Source organism: Ruditapes philippinarum, unplaced genomic scaffold, assembly GCF_026571515.1.
Source record: "Ruditapes philippinarum isolate M1 unplaced genomic scaffold, ASM2657151v2 ctg3587_1_1_1_1, whole genome shotgun sequence".
NCBI lineage: Eukaryota > Metazoa > Mollusca > Bivalvia > Venerida > Veneridae > Ruditapes > Ruditapes philippinarum.
In genome coordinates, this window is record NW_026865611.1 from 84,462 (window position 1) to 109,408 (window position 24,947).

A 24,947-nucleotide genomic window follows, 5' to 3' on the forward strand; every position below is an offset into this window, starting at 1 on the left:
ATCATGATCACGAGGTGCTTTCGTATTTTGCAATCGTCCGAATGTATTTTTTTAGATGATCAAAAAATTCTAAAAATTTGCTATTATTTAAGCTTTTTATAGCTGATGGCGGTCCCTCCATCCCATTTCCAAGCTGGAACATCAGCTGTCCCAGCCACACAGGTTGAAATTAGTGTTTCCTGCAGGTATTTATGTGTACAATTACTTGATTCTCTTAAATTTAACTTGAGTTTCATGAGATTTTTTTTTCATTTTCACGTAATATTTTGATATAATTATACAAACCTAGCTGCCTCTCATTGATTCTTTTTTTCAGGAATTATTTCCTTGTGAGTCCTAGGGTTTATACTGGTACTTGTGTGATAAATGCATCAAACTTCTAAATAAGGAAGTGGCTTAGCCGTACAGACCACTACTGTATACTTTTATTATAACTTAAAGGCGTATGTTCCTTTATTGTCCTTTATTGTTAGTTCTGGCTTCCAAAACTTTATAAGGAGCTTTTTGACATTTTTGTTTTTCATTTGATGTAGCATTAAATTTTTGGATCAGACCTGATGCGAATCTTAACAATAAATAAATTAATAATAAGTAAATAATCTACGATGATTTAACCTTATTAATTTTATTCATTTACATAAACCCTTGTCCCAATTAATTCTTGTGCATTTTGTGATAAAACAATTATTTTAATACAGTATTATACCATTTAAAGTATCAAAATATGAATACTATCATTAACAATTGCCTATTTAACTGTGAAACATCAATAACGCCGACAACATTTGGCCATGACATTTAGGAGCTACTTAAGGCCTCAGTGACTTCATTCACGGGAACTGATTAGAAAAGAGACATGCACTATACAGGGATTTACCAACCCTTTTTATATTAGGGGTCCAATTTGGACGCAGGATCTATAAAAACAGGGGCCCACCACAAAATTTTGAGGGTCCACTCCCTGACAATTTTTCGAAATTGCTGACTGCTCACAGAAGAAGTACACTAAGATTGCAATATAAATGACTATTGTAAACAATTTTAGATTTATTTCTCAAACCAAAACAAAAAACAACTTTTTAGTATTTTGACTAAAAACATTCATTCATTCAAAGCTCTAATCACTTGTATCTATCTAACCAGACAGACCGGAATGTTGTGTCATGTTTCTGTTTTGTGGATTGTTAAGATGATGTACTCATTCAGTTACAGGCGACGAGACAGGCTCATTGTCATCTCATTTTTGTTTCGGACCACCCCCACCCAAAAACTTCTTAAGTCAGCCTGTAAAATGAAAGTACTGTCATAGATAACGGTAACAACTGAGTGCTCCGACTGATAATAATATCTGGGACACGTGGGTGCTCACTATTTATTGGTCGGTATTTTAAATTCAGTCATTAACTAGCCAATAAACTGACGCATTACTATAAATACCAATTGGTGATTCCCATGACCTTCACCGCTAATTGAAACATTTTAGATATCGTAAAAATACGGAAAGGAGAGTTACTCTAAACAATTTTTGTGTGGTCATGATACTAAGTATTTATTTAAAATATGGAAATGACAGTTACTTTAGAAAAAAATTTCTGCGTCCATGTATACGCAGAATTTACTTTTTGTGCGTAGAGGATGGCATTTTATGCGTATATGACGCAGGATCCTGCGTCCGGTAAATCCCTGACTATATTTAGAACATCTTTGTTGACATGATTTCAATACTTATAATTCAAGATAATGTTTTTTATTTTTCTTAGGATTTTTAGTACTTAATCCATTACACGATATAATATACAAGCCTTTTAACGTCTTTTTTGTTTGTTTTGAAGAAGATAAAATGTGACGAAAAATTGAAGTTTTTAGCAATTGATGTAATTTGGGATACAGATTTGGCTGTGATGTTTGGTAGTTTTTTTAATGAAAATACTAAAGGTTGTTAAAAATTATTATATTATGTTTTTTATGTGACTGAAGAATCTACATTGATGATGACAAGCATTTCAATTAAACAAATAAAATTTTACATTACAGGGGTCTCAGAGATCTGGACACATTTTCTAAGTCTGATCCTTTATGTGTGTTGTTCACAAAAGATGGAAAGACTGGACAGTACTATGAGGTAAATATATTTATATTGATATATCAAATAAAATCTACTGTGGTGTAATTATATGAGCCGCGCCACGACAAAACCAACATAATGGGTTTGCGACCAGCATGGATCTAGACCAGCCTGCGCATCCACGCAGTCTGATCAGGATCCATGCTGTTCACTTACAGACTGTATAACAAGTAGAGAAACTGATAGCAAACAGCATGGATCCTGATCAGACTGCCCAGAGGTATTTTAGTATATGTTTTTAGTATGCATGTACTGTGATTTAAATGTATTTGGTATAAATATATTGTAGTATATGTTTTTAGTATGAATGTACTGTGATTTAAATGTATTTGGTATAGATTTATTGTAGTATTTGTTTTTAGTATGAATGTACTGTGATTTAAAGGTATTTGGTGTAAATTTATTGTAGTATTTGTTTTTAGTATGAATGTATTGTGGTTTAAATGTATTTGGTATAAATTTATTGTAGTATTTGTTTTTAGTATGAATGTATTGTAGTATATGGTTTTAGTATGAATGTATTGTGATTTAAATGTATTATGTATAAATGTATTTTAGTGTATGTTTTTAGTATGCATGTACTGTGATTTAAATGTATTTGGTATAAATGTACTGTGGTGTATTCAGGTCACACTTGATTGTAATACAGGAAACTCTGCTTATAGCTAACTCATGGGAAGGTTTAAAATCTGATCAATACATGTATATCCTGAGTTCCTTGTAAACATTATTATAGCGAATTAGTTCCTTGTATCAGAAGTTTTTATAGCAAACAGTTTTACATATTATGGACTGATTGTTCACCATTGTCCTCCATTTTGAAGAGCATTTGATTAAGTCAAATAACTCATTTTTATATATTTTAACATATGAAAGATATTGATTTCTTTTCATTTCATCAAGCATACTTTGTACTTTTCAATGGATATTACTCAAGAAATAGCATGAGTAATTATGTTGAAAACCAATTGTAAATGATAATAATTATTTTCCTTGAGCAAAACTATTTAAGAAAAGAAATATGGCCTTAAATAGTTCCCATTATAGAAATTCACCTTGGACATAACTTTTTATAATAATTTAACACTTCTGAAAAGACAAACAGCTATTCAATAAGATTATAGATATTTTGAACTAACCAAAGCCCTTTAAAACTCATTAATATTTTAGATTGAAAGAACCAGCAGCTAAAATACTGGCGGTACCTGATTTTAAGTTAAACACTTGTGACAAAATAACATAAAGGGGGAGACAACTACATGTACAGAACAAAATATCAACTAACATCTACATATTTACTCATAAAGAATGAAGAATTTTAGTTTGTTAATACTGAAACTAACTAATCCCTACACAGTAACTATTATCAACCTAAGACTTGGAAGTTAGAACTACATTTGTGCAAAACAATCATTTTAGTTGAATATGAATATTTTAACCATGCTGTTAAAAAGGCCATTGACATAGATATGATCTGTGGTTAACCAACATTTGAAACATTTTAATATATGGAAAAATAACTTGGCATTTTGCCCAGAAAAACTCATATATCTATTTATAGTAACATACATCACATTCTGTCCCATCTTTTTTTAGTACTTCAATAATCATTTAACTTTGAAATATATCCCGATGAATGTCTTAAAAGAGCGAAACCGGTAGATCCTAGAATAAACCAGTTACAAGTTTGATGTGTATTTTCTCCTTCTCTTGATTTACTTGTTAAAAGAAATAATGGAATCAAATGAATAATCATTTTATCTTGGTAACAAGATCTCATGCTGAAATATCCTAAATAGAAAGTTATTTCATACTGCTATACAAATGTATTAAAGTACATACAACAATAAACGGTACATTTGGCCGAGTTTTAAATCCGAGCCGATAAATACGAAGGTAGAAAATGTGGGATCTATTTACAGAGAGTCAATATTTTGGAGTTCATTATCAAAGTGTAATTTTCTGTACTTTTAACTTAATAAGGATTAAGAAAATTAGTTCCTTATAGCCGATAATTCCTTATAACCATGTTTGCTATAAACATATTTTTTATATTTAATAAAGAAGGGCAAAATTCGGGCAAAAAAAATTGTTCCTTATAACCAGAAGTTCTCTATAACTGTGTCTGCTAAAAGTCAGCCTTTATTACTGTTGGGTCATATTTGTGCATGTGATACATGTATTAAATATAGACAAATATGAACAGGTATATATAAGATGCTTGTATTTCAAATGTTTTTGTACATGATAATATAAATATTTATATAGATGCATTATTATTTAACAGTTTGGTCGCACAGAGATGATCAGTGACAACCTCAACCCAGACTTTGTGAAGAAATTTGTTATTAATTACTATTTTGAAGAGAGCCAAAAATTAAAATTTGAAATGTAAGTATGAAATTAACAGAAAAAAGTCGCTTGTTACATGAAATTTGTAAAATGAAATACTCTGCATTTTTCTTGCAAAGAAACAAAATTACATATTTGAAACTTTCAAAGATAATTACTGGACAGGAACAGAACAGAATAGAACAGAAACTTTATTTTCAGACTTGTTAGTCATGATTATTGAAATAAAAAAAAAGAAATATTCTTAATTTAAAACTTTTCTAATTGTACAGTACTGTTCATTGTAAAAGGAAATAGTTTTTTTTTTTTATTTTATAAAAGAAAATGTAATGGTTTCATTCACTATTCAGATATGATGTGGATTCCAAAAGTGCTAGGCTGTCAGACCATGTAAGTAATTTCTTTTGCTTGAATCAGATTTAGATACAAACACAGTTTTGTGATATACAGTTATATGACACCAAAATGAAATTAAAATATTCTTTATATAGTAGTGATAATATGAGATATTTATTTTCATGTTGCACAATTGGCATTGAAAGCGCTTCTGAAGAAATTAAAATTATGAAGTTCGTTATTTCTTAAATATTTTTTTTATTTCAACACTGCACAAGGAACATTTATGTACTTTAATAGACATGTATATAACTCAATATATCAGAACAGAAAGAATTGGCTTTTATCAAAGTGTGAAATAGTAATATTTCCCAGGTTATTGGGAAATATAGGGAATTCCCTGGTAACATTATAGTAAGTTAATTTCTTTTATTTACTTTTTTTCATATCAAATTAAATCACATCAAAATGACTGTTAATGATCAGATATATGTAGAAAAAATTGTTCAGGTATGAAATTAATAAAAAATGAATTCTTATAAGATAGGTTATGAATGTCATTTATTTTCAGGATTTTCTGGGAAGAATGGAATGTACACTTGGTGAAGTTGTAGCGACTGGTGGGAATTTTGAACGACCATTATTGTAAGCTTGTTTTTCTTGGTTATAATTTAACCAGGGTCTTACAATTTCATTTGAAAGACCCTGATTTAACTAAACACTACTGACAATGACATAATTATATTTATTTGTTTTGTAAGTTTTCTTTAGTACAAGTTTCCCTTTAAACAAATTGTCTTCAATAAAATTGCCTGATGAAAGTTTTTTGCCGACAAGATTCTATTATATTGTTCTCTTGAATGTGAGGCATGAGGTCTTATTCCTGCCATGACGCTTATCATACACCGGTTACCAGTACTGTTGGCCTAGTGGTTAAGACATCTGCCTTCAAATCGGGAGGTCAAAGGTTCGAGCCCCATGGGGAGTGTTAACTGAAGGATAAATGTTTCTTGTGGGACTCGTTCTGAAATGGCCACTTTGTGAGTCGCAAGGTAGTTAAAATGAATGGTTACCGATTTCTATCCGTCTGGCGCCTGGCATAGTGGTAGGAGTTGGGAGGTACATGATATTCAAGGTGTGTCATAAGTCAGAAATGGCTGGCCCTTTCAGCAGGGGTGACACCATCATAAACAAGACCATAATGCGTTACTAGATTCTTGTATAGATGCATTTCATATAGCAATTCAGTAGACAGTATGAATTTATATTCTGTCTTATTTTGGTCAAGAATTGTTGTTCATTTACTGCAACAGTGTTTTTAGCTTAATTTCTCATAATAAAATGTACTTTATTTTCAGAGGGCCAACTAAAAACAATGGCAAAATTATTTGTAAGTATTTCTAATGAATATTTATTTTCAAAACATTTGAATGCTTGTTGTGATGATTGTAATTATGCTAATGACACCCAATAAAAAAGTCAAGCATGTCTGTATGCTTACACAATCTAGTCAGAGTCTATATTGTTTTATTCTTAAATCAAGCATTTTGATATAAGTATAAATGCTAACAATAGATGCATAGGTGGTAAAACTATACCATTATACAAGCTTGTTAAGGTAAGGGTTAACTTATAAGTAAGGTAAAATATAGGATTTTCACTATTAACACTAACAGAGTGGCAATCTATATCATCTGTTGAAAAGCTTTTAAGAAAAATGGGTTGTATTTTCAGTTTGAAGATTGAAATATCCCCCCTCGACCCTGGGCAAAATCAGTTGCTTTGGTTGGCACATCTGTTTCCTCATATAAAAAATGAAAACCCTGAAAATAACGAAAGGAAGTTTTTACAATTATCTATCACAGGCTGATATCAAAGCACCCTTCTGTTCTTGAATATACTTAAATGACAAGAGGCATGTTTTTATATTAAATCCAATTTCATGTAAAGTACATGTATATTCATGCACTAAAAATTTGATTTAAATAAAACTATCAATGATTTTTATTTGTGGTGATTTTTTTAAATTTTAATATTTCAGTGCGGACAGAAGAGTTGGGGAGTAATAAGGTAACATTTTGTAAATCTTGTTTAAAAAAAAATATTTCATTACATAGATGACATATATTATGTTAATTATATACTTTTTTAAATCCTTTAAAGCAGCTAGCTTTCAGATTCATGCTAATTTTCATGAAAATTTTGAAATATTTTTAAAGTAAAATATTTTGAAGTAAAAAAAGAAAGTAATTTACTTATTGCAATCAGCACTTACAGTCCATGTAAATTACCAAAAAGAGGTTAAAATATCAAAAAGTAGCCATTTAAGTAGTGAAAATATCGTGATAAATACTACATAATCAATCATTAGTTGTACTTAACGAGTTAATAATTTCTTGAATCTTTTTTCTATAATTTCTTAAAATCTGAGTACTTTTTTTATAAGTTTAATTTTCTTGAAATATTTTGGCTTATCTGGAGGCATGCAGCTTTAAATAAGAATGTATATTTTAAAATGAATTATATAATCACAGCCTTAATTTAGATTTAAAGTTATATTAATGTTATGCATCAAGTTGATATTTATTGTAATGTTTTTACTTTAATATAGGAAGTCATAAACCTGCATATGAAAGCCAACAATCTAGACAAGAAAGATTTCTTTGGAAAGTCGGACCCATACTTGGAGTTTATGAGGGTTAATGAAGATAACAGGTAGATAAACAGAGAGGTGGTACATTGTATGCATTTTCATGTTGAAATAACATTTATCACATAAATCAAGGCGTACATGTGTAATAAAGTCATTTATCACATACCCGTGCTGATTTTGCCACTTCCTAAAAATGGTATTGCATGGTTGTGCGTATATTTTAATGTGACGACATTTGAGTAATACAAAAATAGTGTAAAGACGTACTAAATGTTAACGTTAGGCACATCAATGAAAAATGATTCTTTTGCACTTTAAACAGTCTTTATTTTGGGTATGTGATAAATAGAATATAAATCTATGTAGATTAAATACTAAAATTATAGAACTTGTGCAATAAAGCAATATTATGCTTGCCAGAGTCTCGTATAATATGATTTTATTCAACTTGTTCAATAAATTGAGTATTGAATCTACACTCATTCTTGCATATCAGACAGGATTATCTACCGATTACACCGGTGCTAGAAAACCCTGTCTTACATCCCCCATGCAAGACAAGTCGCGTGCTTTAAATGACGTCACTGCCGCACTTATTTTATAAATGAATTGCGTTCTTAGGATGACGTCACTTAACTGTTATGAATGAAGTTGTATGCCTATACGCTACTATAAGAAAAAAGTGCGTAATGAGAATATCAGTTTTCGTAGTTTCTGTTATTAAAATAATTGATATGTAATATGCAAGAAAAAGAATCAAACACGGGCTGTCGGTGCAGACGGGAATATCTAGTTCGAGGGTGACTGTTTACGGCGGTAACGAGGCTCTTAAGTGATCTTTTGTTTCAGTATCAAATTTGAAAAGATGTATTGAGATGCTAATGCTATCAATACAACAGTTTTTCTAAATGAATAATAAACATGTTTATTTTACCTTCAGTTTTACAGTGGTACATAGAACAGAAGTTATAAAGAATACTCTAAACCCCACGTGGGCACCATTCAAGGTTCCAGCTAGGTCATTATGTAACGGAGACTATGATAGGTAAAAAATATTCTCGCACTTTATTAGTCTATATAATTTGTTGAATAAAAGTATCTTGAAGATAAGAGATGTGAAAAGTTGTTTTTTTTGCTCTTAGTTGTATTAAGACTTGTCCTTTTCACAAGAGTTTTTGTTGCTATTTGGTAATATTATTTTAGTTTGAATGTGTAGGAAATTATAAGCTTATTGACACATAAAACCATTCCTAAACAAGGGTGTAAGTATTCTTGCGTAAAGACACAAAAATTTGCTCTTGATGTGGGCCAGAAATCCATATATTCATGTCATGTTCACCACATTGCAAATTCTCCACTAGTTACTTCTTGTGATATTGTGGCTAGCTTATTTCCTATAAGATAAAAGTGTTAAATAACTACACATTCATATGACTTTATCATGTTTAAGAAGGTTACTTTTGGCCTTGTAATGACTATTGTATTATTATTCTTACAGGAGTATATTGATTAAGTGCTGGGATTGGAACAGTAATGGCAGGTAAGTCACCATGTGTTATTTTGATGCATTAACATCAGACAGCATATTGGTCAGCATATCTCTGTAATTATAACACATTTTCTAGCATCAGTAGAGGTTGGGCTGTTATATGTTCATTTACCTTGAGCCTGATGGTAGCAACTTATACTAACCTTGTGACCAATACAGATCAAAATCAGCTGTCAGATCTATGCTGAATATGGTATTCCAGGTTTGCTATTCAGTCAATACTTGTTTGGAAAATTTCCCAAAAATGATATATTGAATGAAAGATTGTCAAGTCCGTTAAAGATAAGGAGCATGTTAAAAGTTAACACCAGTGACCCCTGGATTTAAGATAGAAAAAATGGCAGCTTTTAAGAACACTCAGAACTACAAAGTTGAAAATATTGCAGGCTATTTTTGATTAGACATCAGTGGTAAATTCAGGCTTCAGTCAATGTTACTCTGGCATATTCTTAATCAGAACTTAACATTTATATATGAACATGGTGTTTATGGTAAGTTTTTAGAATTTAAGAGCTTTTGATGACAATGCCTGTGAATATCAAAACAAAAATATGGTATTTACTACTCATGGGTTCTGAAATTCAATGTAAAATTTAGAGCTCTCTTATCAAGGTTTGCCAAGATAATTCTTTACAATCAATTCAATTCAATGTTAAGAATAACTACTACATGCACGATACATATCACAGTTTTGAAAAAACCATTTATTTGAATCATTTTATATTTTTATTTTCAGTTCAGATATAATAGGTCAGTTTACCACCAATCTTAGAGAGTTGACGAGAGGTCCAGGACAAAATAATGTGTATGAGGTATGATATATTTATTAAACATTTTAATTCATATAATAGTCATGCATGTTAATATGTCTTCCTTATGATTGAATAGCAGCTGTGATACAATAAACATTCAATCAGCTTGCGTTACTAGTACATGTATTTATCATCCACTGCATTCATATCTACCAGGATCCTAATTTAAGACACTTACAACAAGCAAGCACTATTTTTAGCTATGTTAGATACCAAGTGTCACGATGACCACACTTCAGTGTGTGTTCTAATTACGTCAGGTTACACAATTAAATCTGACACCAGCCAGTTTTATGGAGTAGTGAAATATACACGTCAGATATTTTCGTAGAGATCTTTGGGTAACTAGAATTTCGCTTTTTTTATCGAATAGGGAGATGTGTAAATATTTCACCCGAAAGATAGTCACTGAACTATGTTAGTTAAAACTAATTTATTTTGCTTAATTGTGAAAGAAAAGTTTGAAGCTTATTTGAAATAGTCCATAGTATGCTCATCGAAACTAAGTAGTATTTTTTTCCTGATCTGTGAGCAAGCATCATTGTGTTTCAGGTGGGAAAAATTACGTTTTTAATCTGACTTACAGGTAATCAATGAGCAAAAGAAAGCAAAGAAGAAAGGAAAATATAAAAACTCTGGTGTGGTAAGAAATACTGCTATTAACAGCCAAGTTTTTACTCATCATTGCTTGTCTTATTTAGTCTTACTTACATTTTTTGATGTTTAAATATGTCTACACAAACACAGACTTATACAATAACCAAAGATGTATTAAGCATACAACATAATACTATGTTTGTTGCCAAATAAATACATACATGTACAATGGAAAACAGAACCAATTTTTTGGATAGTTTGAATATGTACCAGAATAACAATACTTGTACTGTGTACTTTAATGAATGATTATAGAAACCCAGTATGGCATTTGCTAACTTACATAACAGTGTAGTTTAGAATCTCAAAAACTTAATTATGGTAAAACTAAACAAAAGTATATACTGTAGGTCTTGATGATTATTTTTATCATTCAAAAGTAGTACAGGTATTTACTTCAAACTAATCCTTTATTAAATTTGTTTGTTTTTTTGTTTGTTTTTTGTTGTTGTCTTTTTTATTGTAACAACAACAAATAGTCAAATATATGTAGAAAAAAGGTAGAACAAGTAATTAAATTTGCTGACATCGTGATATTATTCTCCTTTCTTGGATACTTGGCATTATGTTGATCAAGTAAAGTTATTATAATAATAGAAGCATACAGATTATGTTATAGTAAGTACATTTGTTTTTTTTTCAGGTTACACTAATGAGATGTACAGTAGAAATGGAATATTCATTCTTAGATTATATAACATCAGGGTATGTTCAGTTTATTGATTTAAGTAAATAAATATACATGTATAACATACCCGTTCCACTTTAGCTACTTTGTAAAAATGGTACTTCACGGCCTTGCATATGTTTTGACGTGCAGAAACAAAACGTAAAGATACTATATTAGTTTTATATTGTAGACATGTCAATGGAAATGATTCTTTTTTTCACTTCAGACAGCCTTTATTCTGGGTATGTGATAAAAAGAATATTATATTAGTGCAGGCTCAATACTGAATTTATTTGACTTGTTGAATAAAATAATATTATGCTCCCCATAGGCCCACATAATATAAATTTATTCAAGTCATTCAAAAAATTCAGCATTGAACCAACTCTCACTCAATTTTCTCTATATCACAAAATATTTAACTATGTCAAAAGTAATGTAAGATAGATTATCAATATTTCTTGACCTTCAAGTTTGATTGATTTTTGACAGTTTGAAGTAAAAATATAGATTTCATTTTAATTTATTACCTAACTGTATATTTTGTGTAATGGATTATCATTGTTCATGGGAATTCTGTACAAATTGTCAGTCTCACTTCATTCATTAATAACTTTAGAAACTATAACTAAGTATATCTTTTTTTTTTTTTTTTTTTTTTTTTTTTTTTTGAAGCCCAAGAGGTAACTCCCTTTATTGTCCCCGTAATAGGTAAAATAGGGTCGGGGATCCATCCACTATTTTACCTTACAATTTATTATAATGTTACAAAAAACATATTACGGGCATTTATATCATACATTATTTTATAATACATACAATACACAGAAGATAAATGTTCTCTTGGGATTCAGAGTATTTCATTTCCACCAAAACTGGATATAATATACACAGACTGTAATATATAAGTAGTTAATTCAAAAAAGGTTCTATCTATTTGCTATCATATCAACTAATGAGTACATAGATTTTTTAACTTTTGTATAACTAACTATTGAAGATGCTAGCTTTAAACTGCAGACAAGGCCTTGTAAAGATGGTATTATCTCCCTCCTCTTGCACAAGAATATATATCTTTTTAATTCTAGACAAAAAATATTAAATTGACATTGATCACCTTTTTGATACCCTAAAATAAATGTTTTACAATCAACCTTCCAATCAACATTATAACTAAGTATATCAGATATGTATTGTCATAATCAATTTGTAGAACTTTTAATGTACGGTAGGTAATGAAATGAATAGATTAAACAGTCCAAATGTCTTTATTAATGTTTGTGATTATTGTTTACATTAGAACAGAGATGGCTTTCACAGTTGCTGTAGATTTTACTGCCTCCAATGGTAACCCTAGCTCACCATCATCCCTGCATTATATCAACCCATATGGCACACCGAACCAGTATTGTATGGCTATACAGTCTGTGGGAGATATTATACAGGATTATGACACGTGAGTCATTTCATGAATTATTCTATTGCTGCTGATGTAAATCATTAAGTATTGCCATAGAGGCTAATCAGGTAGTTTGTTTAGATTGGGTTTTACGTCACACTGACACAATATAGGTCATATGGAGACGTTCCAGCTTTACTGGTGGAGGCAAACCTCAGGTGCCCTTCCGCACGAAAGGGCACCTGAGTAGAACCGCCGACGTTCCGTAAGCTAGCTGAATAGCTTCCTCAAATGAAAGAATCCAAAGTCTCTGTCAATATTCGAACTCACAGCAGTGAGGGGCAAGTGGTTTAAAGTCAACGACCTTAACCACTCGGCCATGGACGCCCCCCCAATCAGCCTTTAGAGTCTTTATTTTCCCTCAGGATTGAGTCATTTTGTTTTTTCATAGGTAAAGGTGAGTCAGAGTGTTGCCTTAGGGATTAAACATTTTAATGCCCCAGAGTTGAGAGTGTTTACTTAGAGATGACAGATTTATCATCTCATTAACTATAGTCAAATAAAACTAACTTACAAATTACTGATTTTTTAAAAAAAACATACAATGTTTTTCTATGAAGTCGAAGTGTTTGTTACTATTCTTGTGTATTTGCAAGTATACAAGTATATATCCAAGCATTAGACTATTAATCATGGGCTATAATTTCTATAGTAAGTATCTGCTTCAACATCTCATATATAGGTTTTATATAATGTGTCCTGTAGATGTATTTAAGACTTGCAATATTATTCTTTTATTGGGAAAGCTCTTTTTTAAGGGGGGGGGGGGGGGGGGTGAAATGAAAATACACCCTCAAAAAGGCTTTTTCCAATTAATTTTCCTGCCAGTTGGCTTCAAGTTTGAGTTTAGGAAATATTATTGTCAAATAAGGATATGGTTGACAGTAAGAAATAATTCTAGCTATTTTATCACTGCTTGAGATGATGCTATGAAGTGCTGTTAAAATTCGATTTTAAAATTTTAGGATTGATGTGTGTAATGCATGTAAATTGATTGATTTTCAGTATGTTATAATTGATTTTACAGTAGATCTTCTTTTGCATGTTAAAAATATATCAGCAATGAGAATTTGGTGCATAAAATAAATGTCTCTCACTATGTATTGAATATGAAGTTACAATTGGATGGTACTAAGTATTTTGGGCTGATATTTATTTGCACATACGCTTTAAGGTTGTTTTTTTTTTTGTTCTTTGTTTTTTAAGTGTTAGATAAAAAAAGTTTTGATTTTTTTTGAGTGAGCACAAAATATATTCGCCCCGATTGAACAGGAGATGTAACATTTTCATGAGTGTTGTTTCAAGTAAATAACATAAGAAAATTTATTATTTGGCGTAAGTAGCTAATAATTTGCCCTGACATGTAAAATAAACAAATTTTCCTTTTATTGCATTCATTTTAAATGCTTTTGATTCATTTTCAGTGATTTTTTGCGCAGGAATATTGTTTGTTCTACTTTATAATGTCATCAAATCTTGATGTCATAATGTTTATGTTGAAGCGATTTTTCTTACATTTTAACATAAACTGTGCAAAAAGGTTTATGTTCTGACAGTAACTCTGTACATTTCTGTAAATTAATAATGAAATGGTTTTTCTACAGAAATTTTGATTCTTTTATTAGATATGCTATTGTTGTGAATTAAAGATTTTTTTTGTCAACAGTAAAATGATATTTGATTATTTTTTTGTGAAATCTCCAAATACAGTTCACTATCATATTTTAGTGACTTTCCTGGAAATTTTGTAATATAATATAGTATAAAATAACTTTATGTTACATGCATGCTTAATTATACTTCATTCGTTATTATTTTTGTGTGCAAAATATTTGCTCTATCACACAAACATCTGAATGAAACACAGTATGGATGATTTTACTTATTTCAAAAATGATGTTTTAATTCAATAGCAGTGAAATAATATACTGAGCCTTTCTGACCATGATTCTGTTTTCACTTAAACCAAATACAGAAAGAATTAAACATTTGAATAAATTATTTCTCCAGCACAGCAATGTTATTATTTCAGTGACAAATTGTTCCCGGCTCTTGGCTTTGGTGCACGATTTCCTGATAATAGTGTTCAGCATGAATTTTCTTTGGTAAGCTTAGTGATTTTATAATTATGACAGCTTTACATAACATTTTCCCTGCTGAAGTGTTGTACTTGATCTTGTTTCCAATTTATATGCCTCCCTTCAAAGAAGAGGGGGTATATTGTTTTGCTAATGTCTGTCGTCTGTCCGTCGGTAGACCACATAGTTTCAGCTGATTATCTTAAAAACTATTTATCACAATGTCTTCATATTTCACATAGTGATTGGTCCTAACTAGTAGATGAGCCCTATTGATTCTGGGGTCACAAGGTCATAGGTCAAGGTCATCGGGGCCTTAAATGTCAAAATGGTTTCCTCTTATAATCTTGAAAACTATGCATCGCAAAGTCCTCATATTTCACATACTGATTGGTAATAACTAGTAAGTGACCCCTGTTGATTTTGGGGTCACTAGGTCAAAGGTCACAGGGTCCTTGAATGTTAGTATGGTGTCCGCTCATTATCTTGAAAGCTATTTATCATGAAGTTTTCATATTTCTTATATTGATTGGTCATAACTATTAGATGACCCCATATTGTTTTTGGGTCACTAGTTCAAAGGTCAAGGTCACAGGGCCCTTAAATGTCAGAATGGTCTCCGCTCATTATCTTGAAAACTATTTAGCACAAAGTCTTCATATTTTTCTTTTTTCCATAACTTAACACTTCATGTACCCATTTATGGTAAGTTTCTATAACAAAAGAACCAATAATGTGAGTCAAGGGCTAGGAAGGGGAGCATATTTGTCGTTCAACATTTCTTGTTCTAATTTGTTTGCAGTTCACTGTGGAAGACTATGATTTTTAAATATTTTATGACAGAAAAATTATAATTGTGATGTCAACAATAGTCAGGTTAGACTTCATATTATTTGTGCTGTTTCACCTGACTTTACATTATTTGTAATGTACAGATTCATTAAAACTAAACTTGCAAATGTCAACTCATTGCTTTTGGCAGATGTCCCCTTTTCATAGGCCTTACATTAAAAATCTGCCATTTTCAGCAAATAGCACTAACTCACACAGCTTTTATATATTCAAATGCATGATGGCTGATTTGTTATTGTATTTTGACATAAATAACTGTTGGCATAAGCGTTATCCCTTTCATAAAGAGAAAAAATAATAAAGCTTGTTTTAATAAAAAGTATAAATTTGTAATGTATATATAATGTCAGTAGCACTCATATGTAACAGCTAGCATAAAACGAATTTATTGCTTTATGTTTGGACACCTAATCAATTACCAAACTTTAAATGGTACTGTATCCTTTCTGTACTGGTTTTCTTCCATGTTTCCGCATATGAAACCAGCACTGGTTATTTACAGGAAGGGGACTTGAGAACATTTCAGATAATTTACTTGTATAAGTTTTCACCAAAATAGAGCTTAAAAAATGCTGAAAGTAAAGGCTGTCCATGAATTTCAGACAAGTTTTTTTTAGCTCACCTGTCACTTTGTGACAGGGTGAGCTTTTGTGATCACTTATCGTCCGGCGTCCGTCCATCTGGTGTCCGTAAACTTTTACTTTAAATGACATCTCCTCATAAACCACTAAGCCAATTTCATCCAAACTTCACAGGAATGTTCCTTTGGTGGTCACCTTTGAAAATTGTTCAAAGAATTTTATTCCATGCAGAACTCTGGTTGCCGTGGCAACCAAAAGAAAATACTTTAAATATCTTCTTCTAAAAAGCCCCAAGAGCTAGAGCTTAAATATTTGGCATGAAACATCTTCTAGTGAGTGTCTACCAAGCTTGTTCAAATAAAAGCCCTGGGGTCAAAATTGGCCCCGCTCAAGGGGGGCATTGATTTTCCCTATATGCATATAGTAAAAACTTAAAAAATCTTCTTTTAGCTAAGATATTTAGCATGCAACATCTTCTAATAGGTGTTTTCCAAGTTTGTTCAAATAAAAGCCCTTGGGTCAAAATTAGCCCCGCCTCAGGGGGTCATTGATTTTCCCTATATGCATATACATGTTACAGTAGTAAAAACTTTAAAAAATCTTCTTTTAAAGAACCCAAGGAGCTAGAGCTAAGATAGTTAGCATGAAACATGTACTAATGGATGTCTACCAAGTTTGTTCCAATAAGAGCCCTGGGGTCAAAATTGGCCCGCCCTGGGGGACATTGATTTTCCTTATATGTGTATAGCAAAAACTTAAAAAATCTATTTTTGAAAAAAAAAACCAAATAGCTAGAGTTTAGATACTAAGCATGAAACATATTCTAGTGAGTGTCTACAAAGTTTGTTGAAATAAAAGCCCTGGGGTCAAAATTGGCCCCGCCCCAGGGAATTATTCATTTTCCTTATATGTGTATAGCAAAAACTTAAAAATCTTCTTTGAAAAAACTCAAATAGCTAGAGTTTCGATATTAAGCACGAAGCATTTTCTTGTGAGTGTCTACAAAGTTTGTTCAAATTAAAGCTCTGGGGTCAAAATTGGCCCCGCCCAGGGGGTCATTGATTTTCCTTATATGTGTATAGCAAAAACTTAAAAATCTTCTTTGAAAAAATCCGAATAGCTAGAGTTTAGATATTAAGCATGAAACATTTTCTAGTAAGTGTCTACAAAGATTGTTAAAATAAAAGCCCTGGGGTTAAAACTGGCCCTGCCCCATGTGTGTCATTGTTTTTGACTATATTTGTAAAGAAAACAATTTTAAAAAATCTTCTTTTAAAAAACCCAACGAGCTAGACCTTAAATGTTTAGCATGAAACATCTTCTAATGGGTGTCTACCAAATTTGTTCAAATAAAAGCCCTGGGGTTTAAATTGGCCCCGCTCCGGGGGCCTATATACAGGTGAGCGACTTCAGGGCCATCATGGCCCTCTTGTTTAAATTTTTGCCCCAAAAATAAAGTTGCTTTATTTCTGTCAAAAAGGCACAATTCACTTTATAGAAACAATAACATAACATTATTTATTACTTATTTCAGAATTTCAATCCCCAGAACCCATATTGTGAAGGTATACAAGGAATTATAGGGGCATATCAAAATGCTATAAGGAGTGTACAGCTATATGGACCAACCAATTTTGCTCCGTGTATAAACCATGTTGCAAGGTATTAAATATTACACTATTACATAACATATATATAACATATTTTACAGATTTTTTTTTATATCTCGGCAGTCAACCCACCTAACCTGCTGTCCTTGAACACAAACTGGTAATTACCAGTTTCTGAGTAAGTGACCTGTAAAATTTGTGGGTTAAACCTTTCTGATTGTGCATTTGAGCTTTTACATGAATTATGATAGATTATTTTGAAAACATTTTTTTACAATATAATTAAACGTTGTCCCAGAAATAGATGTTATAAGTGCAAAATTTGGTACTTTATGGAAAGGTCTTGTATTTTTCTTGATCTGAGTAGCATGTTTAAAGTAGTTATATAATGAATTTTTAAGCTACTTTTGTATATATAAAGTGACATTTTTTTATGTATTTAGTCATACTTCTGTCATAGAATAAAGGGCTAAACCTGCTATAGGTGCTTTGTAAAGTACACAGCATGACAGAGCTACATATTTGTGAGGTTTTCTACTTATTGACTTATTCAAATAAGAAAGCAAGATGATGATGAGTACAATTGGTTTGGAAGTCAGTGACCATGGCAATTAGGACAGTGATAGATCAGCATGAAGTTGATCTTTTAGCATATATTGCAGCTGTATTTCATTTCAAAAATGAATAATTTTTGCTGCAGATATGTAGCTTTATACACTTTAAAGGGAGGTTATCAGTTCTGAGTCAGAGGCAGTAAATTTATACTAAGCTAGTTCTGTTTTTATTGTAAAATTGGTTATATGACCTCAGGTCTATTGATATAAATTATTGTATTGATCAGGTGATATAAATTATTGTATTGATCAGGTGATATAAATTATTGTATTGATCAGGTTTGCAGCATCAAAGAGAGACGGGTCTTGTTATTTTGTACTGTTGATTATAACTGATGGTGTTATAACAGATATGCCTCAAACAATGCAGGCTATTGTAAATGTAAGTAATTTTATAAACTATACAGATTCTTGACTGGTTCTAGACAGGTTATATGACCTATTATAATACTGCACGTTTCTAACGTCGCTTTTCATTGGATAATCATGAAGTTATATAGTTTTATATACACGGCTGTTGTTGATTCATGAAGAAATCTTACTTTTTTCTCTAAAAAATGATGTTTGCTGTATTATAAATTCGTTATAAAGATTGTTGACATGCTATATGGCTGTATATAAACTGCTGTTTGCAATATAACCCTCGCCTAGCGGCTCTGGTTATATTTACAAACAGCTGTTTATAAAGGGCCATATAACCTGTCAACAATCTTTATAACTAATATTATAACTGGTTACAAAGTTATATAACCTAAATGTCTGAGAAAATGCAAAAGTATGAATGCTAGATGAATTAAGAAGCGAGAGACAGGTGTATAATGACAACATTAACTATTTACCACAAATCACACTGTCAAGTAACACGCTTAATTATCGAGCAATTTTAAATATCCTTATACATTTGTCTGTTCACAAATACAAATTCACGTTCATAATTCATTTATTTGTTTCAGCATACCATTTAAAATGATCACAAACACTTTTGTTTGTTTATGCTCATCACCAGTATAGCCTTATGTTCACAATCATATATCATGTTTGTTTTATGTTCACAATCATATATCATGTTTGTTTAATGTTCACAATCGTATATCATGTTTGTTTTATGTTCACAATCATTTGTTATATTTTTTTTATGTTCACAATCATATATCATGTTTGTTTTATGTTCACAATCATATGTCATTTTTGTTTTATGTTCACAATCATTTGTTATGTTTGTTTTATGTTCACAATCATAAATCATGTTTGTTTTATTTTCACAATCATATATCATGTTTGTTTTATGTTCACAATCATATATCATGTTTGTTTAATGTTCACAATCGTATATCATGTTTGTTTTATGTTCACTATCATTTATCATGTTTGCATTGCAGGCTTCAACACTGCCTATGTCAATTATCATTGTTGGGGTAGGAGATGCTGATTTTGAAGGTATATCATTGTTACACAAGTTGCTTAGCAACACTTTTTTTGTTTTACCATTATTTTGAGAATACAATGAATTGTAACTGATTTAAATAGAACAGGGATTTAAAAAATATTTGTGTACCTCACCTTAGCTATATGTGAGTTTTTAAGACCTAAGGAAGTCCCTGGTCCTCATTTTTTTGTCTGCATGGTAGCAGCTATAAATTTGATTTAATGTTAAACAAGCTTGCACAGTAGTTATATAACCAGTAGATTACAATTCTTTTTTTAAAAAACCTGATAAAATCATGAATGACAGAGTTGTGGTCCTTTAAAGGGCAAAAAAATGTAGGCATATTTTGTCTTGTCTGCTGGTCAAAAACTTCATTTTTAATTTGGTTCAAATCAAACTTGCACAGAACTTGTATATCCCATAGATCAGAGCTCCCCTTTTTAAAGCCGCCTGCAACCATAATGCATGACAGAGTTGTGGCGCTTTAAAGGTGTATTTCATGTTTTATCAAGTCTGATTTACCGGTTCATGGTGAACATTTTCCTGTGTTTCTGTCTTTATAACCATTTTACTCTTTGAAAATAAAGAAATGTTATCTTACAGCAATGAATGTACTAGATGGGGATGAGGTCAGATTATCATACCAGGGAAGGGTTGCTCAAAGAGATATTGTACAGGTACCTGCTTAATTCTTACACTAATACATTCATATCTGCTTAACTTCTGACACTGTATTTGTATAATGAATTGTTTTAATATGCTAACTCTTGAGAGAGACATACAGCGTATTGTTTCAACTAGTTTTTAGCTCGACTATTCGATTAGAATAAGTAGAGCTATTGCAGTCACCCGAGCGTCGGCGTCTGCGTCTGCGTCTGCGTAACCACTTATGTTGAAGTTTTTGTAATAGTTCAAATATTTTCAAAGTCCATTGACATATGGCTTTGAAACTTTGCACACTTGTTCACCATCATGACCCCAACCTGTAGACAGGAGGAGGTAACTCTATCAAGCATTTTGACAGAATTATGCCCCTTTTTCGACTTAGAATTTTTGTTAAAGTTTTTGTAATACCTCAAATATTTTCAAAGTCCATTGACATATGGCTTTGAAACTTTGCAAACTTGTTCACTATCATGACCCCAACTTGTAGACAAGAGGAGGTAAATCTATCAAGCATTTTGACAGAATTATGCCCCTTTTTTGACTTAGAATTTATGTTAAAGTTTTTGTAATACCTCAAATATTTTCAAAGTCCATTGACATATGGCTTTGAAACTTTGCACACTTGTTCACCATCATTACCCCAACCTGTAACAGGAGAAGGTAACTGTAACAAGCATTTTTTTTTTACTATCAAGCACTAAGAATAGCCGAGAGTTGCTGTCTTACCGACAGCTCTTGTTATCATAAGTAAAGCCCAATTCCCTGTTTTTGTCTGATGATACATCTTTTCTTGATACTGTTTTGTTTCTCTCATAGGATTATCAGTATTTAAGGTATTCAGGCTGTATTAAGTATAGCCTATCCATAAATTAATATTTCCTTACAATAATGAGATCATGGTGAAACACACCTTCTTAAGTGACTCGGGATCAAGTAAACTAAGACTAAGGTATTACAAAATTATTTACCCTATATTTGTTCATATTTAACCATTTCAATTAGATCCCTAATCACAGCAAATCACACACAATAACTTACTAAGATCCACAACATTTATGATTTCAGTTTGTTCCGATGAGAAATTTTGTGAACAGAAATGAACAAAACTTTCAGTTAGCACAAGCTGCCCTTGCTAAAGAAGTTCTGGCTGAGGTGCCGGACCAGGTTACGGCCTATATGAAACAAAACAGTATCTTCCCTAAACAACGTCAACCTGCCACAGCTCCCCCACCTTACCAGTCATAAAGTTAACATCACAAATAATCATGTAAGATATTATTTATAAATTACTATGTTTTCTTTAGTTTAAAAATATGTTGATAAAAAATATGGTTCGTATAAAAAAAACTCTGTGCTTATTTATTCTTTTCAGAAAAAAAACCAGACATTTTTTTGCTCCCCGAAAAATTTCGGGGGAGCATATAGTCGCCGGGTTGTCCGTCCTTCCGTCCGGCCGCACTACCGAATAGGGATAGATGGCCATCTAACTATAAACGGAATAAAGGAGAACAATAGAATTCATTCTGTAACAATAGAATAAGGGGCCATGGCCCTCTATTAAACAAAAGAAAATAACAATAGAAATGGCCCTTTATCTCAATTTAGTCGGAAGTCTGTCCGTAAGTACGTACGTCCTGAATTGTGTCCGGCCCATAACTTTGTTATTTGAAGTCGGATTTTACAACTATTTCACAGAAATGATCACCATATTGAGACGACATGTAGCACGCAACATTTGGGTCGCTACCTTGAAGGTCAGAGTGTTACCCTGTTCCACCCGTCCGTCATTCCGTCATCATCAGTTTCCGTTCATTATCTTAGTAATGGTTGCACACATTCAACTCAAATTTGACATATTGATATATCATGAGAAAATACAGCTCAAGTTCGAATTTGGTCATGGACCGATGATTTTTGACAGAGTAATGCCCCTTAATGAAATTTTTAGTTTCCGTTCATTATCTCCCCTTTAGTATTACATATTCAACTCAAATTTGACATATGGATACGTCAAAGAAATGTGCAGGTCAAGTTCGAATTTGGTCATGGTTCGATGATTTTTGGCAGATTTGTGCCCCTTTCACTTTGAAAATGATATGAAATTTTCAGTTTCCATTCATTATCTTTCCAACGGTACAACACATACAACTGAAATTTGACATATGGATACGTCAAAGTAATGTTCAGGTCATGTTCGAATTTTGTCATGGTTTGATGATTTTAGGCAGAGTTATGCGCCTTTCACTTTGAAAATAATATGAAATTTTCAGTTTCCATTCATTATCTCCCCAATGGTTGTACACATTCAACTCAAATTTGACATATTCATACATCTTAGGAATAAGCAGTTCAAGATGGAATTTGGTTGTGGTTCAATGATTTGGGGCAAAGTTTTCTCTCTTGAATGTTGGAAAAATTTGAATTTTTAGTTTCAGTACTCATAGTTTTGTAGAAATGTACATAGTCATTATTTTGGCTACACATAAGCAATATGCAATTTACAAAAGGTTAACACTGAATAGTTTCAGTACTTAACACTGAATAGTTTCAGCACCTTGAACTTTGTATTAAAATGGTTTGTGTTTGCATTGAACAGTTTTAAGGGCTTTGAACTTAAAATGAAAAAAATAGTTTGTGCAAACAAATTTGGAACAAAATATTGTAACATCTGAAACTTTGGCTGCATGCGGTGGCATCTGTAGCGTGATGACACATTTCTAGTCTAATGTTAAATTAAATTGTAAATATAACCATTCAAGTTTAAATGGTGAAAAATGGCAAAAGTACACAGCTTCTCATTGTGATATTTTTAATGGCAGGAATGTGGGAAAAATGGTGTTAGACCCTTTATAATTCGTAGAATGTCGGTTATCAAAATGAATGTTTTTGTTAACATTTTTCTGTTGATCTTTTCTTTCATAGTTTAATATTTATCTTGTTCCTTTTTTTTTACAGTTTGTACCATTTCGAGATTTTATCAGTCGTATGGGATCACAGAATCCCCAGATTTCACAAGCAGCATTAGCAAAAGAAGTTCTAGCAGAGGTTCCTGACCAGTTGGTGTCTTTTATGAAGATGAATGGAATCAAGCCTAGACAGACAATACCTGCTAGTGCTCCGCCTCCATACTCTTAATTAAAACACACTTAAACAATGTAGTTGTAATATACATAAAAAACATTGTGCAAAGTAGTGCACCTATTTTATACAAATATCATACATTATATAGTAATATATTAATGTTATTTGTAGATAAACTAAAATTGTATCAATTTGCATCAAGCATTGTAGAATTCTTTTCTATCAAAAGGAGTCTTACAAAACATATATAAATATTTATATACAGTGAAAACATGATGGGGATTTTTGAGATTCTCAGATTACTGAAAAATCAGCCATTAATTACACATAGCATGTCAATTATTACTTGAAGCTTCAATCTTTTACTTTTCCTAAAATCTTAGTACATTTTTCTCAGGCTTGATTTTGCTGAAATATTTTGGCTCATCTGGAGGCATGCTGCTTAAAAGACTGTGTTATAACTCTGTTGATACGTATATTCAGTATATGTTGCTTACATAATGCATTCAAAGTTTATAATGCATTGGCATTAGAGTTATGCTTTTTAAAGTTATGAGGCATTAGAGTTTACTTGCTTAAGTGTTTATGAGGCACAACTTTTATGATAAGAAGGACTGACAGGGTATTCACTTAATTCTTCAAACATGTCTTCTTTTACTAAAGTGGAGGTCACTTTCTAAAATGCAATAATGCTCTAGCATGGTTTTTAATTGAGTTATACCTTTTTGTAAAATTAGAAAATTCTTAGATACTGTATGTCTTGCAGAGTGTCATATAGAGATTTACATTTGCCGTCTTGGTGGAAATTGTACCTTATTTACAAAGACCCAGAACTCGAACATTGACTTTCACTCAATTATAATACCCCTTTAAAAAATATAAAAATTTCTGAACTATCCAAGATCTTTGTTGAGAATAGTCAAGTAAGTTTTTGATCTGACAGCTCTTGTTTATTACACGTGTTTATGCTCAAAGTTATTATGATGACTGTTCTATTTGTTACGAAATCTTAAATGCTGTTTTAATTACTGATGTAATAAAGGTCCTACATATTTACATACATTTGCATTCTTTTGATTCAGATAACAATATGTTCAATATGTGTACAAAAAGTATAAATTTACATCAACATGTTACAATGCTGTCTTTCAGCACATACATTTCTTTTTCACAAGTTTTAAATAATTCAACCGTGATTTAATAACAACATTTGCGCTTTTATACTACTCATTAATCAATAGATGAGGGGGTATATTTCATAAGGCCTTGAACATATCACATGTGTTAACCTATTAAAATATGACATTGAGACCTATATAACCAAGTTTTTCAAGGTCAGAATTTATCAAAAAGTTTAGAAATTACACTATATCATAAAATATCAAGACAGTTACATCAAAAGATGATATCTAGATATATATGTTTA

General features: G+C 31.5%; 1 protein-coding gene across 2 annotated transcripts; it reads left to right on the forward strand.

The window, feature by feature from the left end:
• Positions 1-24,734, forward strand: LOC132729736 (copine-8-like). 2 transcript variants are annotated; one of them, XM_060715563.1, is made up of 21 exons: positions 1-185; positions 2,035-2,122; positions 4,413-4,516; positions 4,828-4,867; positions 5,385-5,458; positions 6,172-6,203; positions 6,855-6,883; positions 7,425-7,528; positions 8,407-8,511; positions 8,965-9,006; positions 9,752-9,827; positions 10,414-10,470; positions 11,128-11,189; positions 12,455-12,610; positions 14,646-14,718; positions 17,659-17,786; positions 18,628-18,730; positions 19,728-19,785; positions 20,378-20,451; positions 21,506-21,707; positions 23,396-23,524. In XM_060715563.1, the coding sequence occupies exons 1-20, from the start codon at positions 106-108 to the stop codon at positions 21,683-21,685; spliced, it is 1,665 nt and encodes a 554-aa protein (XP_060571546.1). In that variant the 5' UTR covers positions 1-105; the 3' UTR covers positions 21,686-21,707; positions 23,396-23,524. The 2 variants fall into 2 exon arrangements, with proteins under 2 accessions (XP_060571546.1, XP_060571545.1); XM_060715562.1 differs by lacking the exon at positions 21,506-21,707 and having other exon boundaries at positions 23,396-24,734.
• Positions 24,735-24,947: the final 213 nt, after the last annotated feature.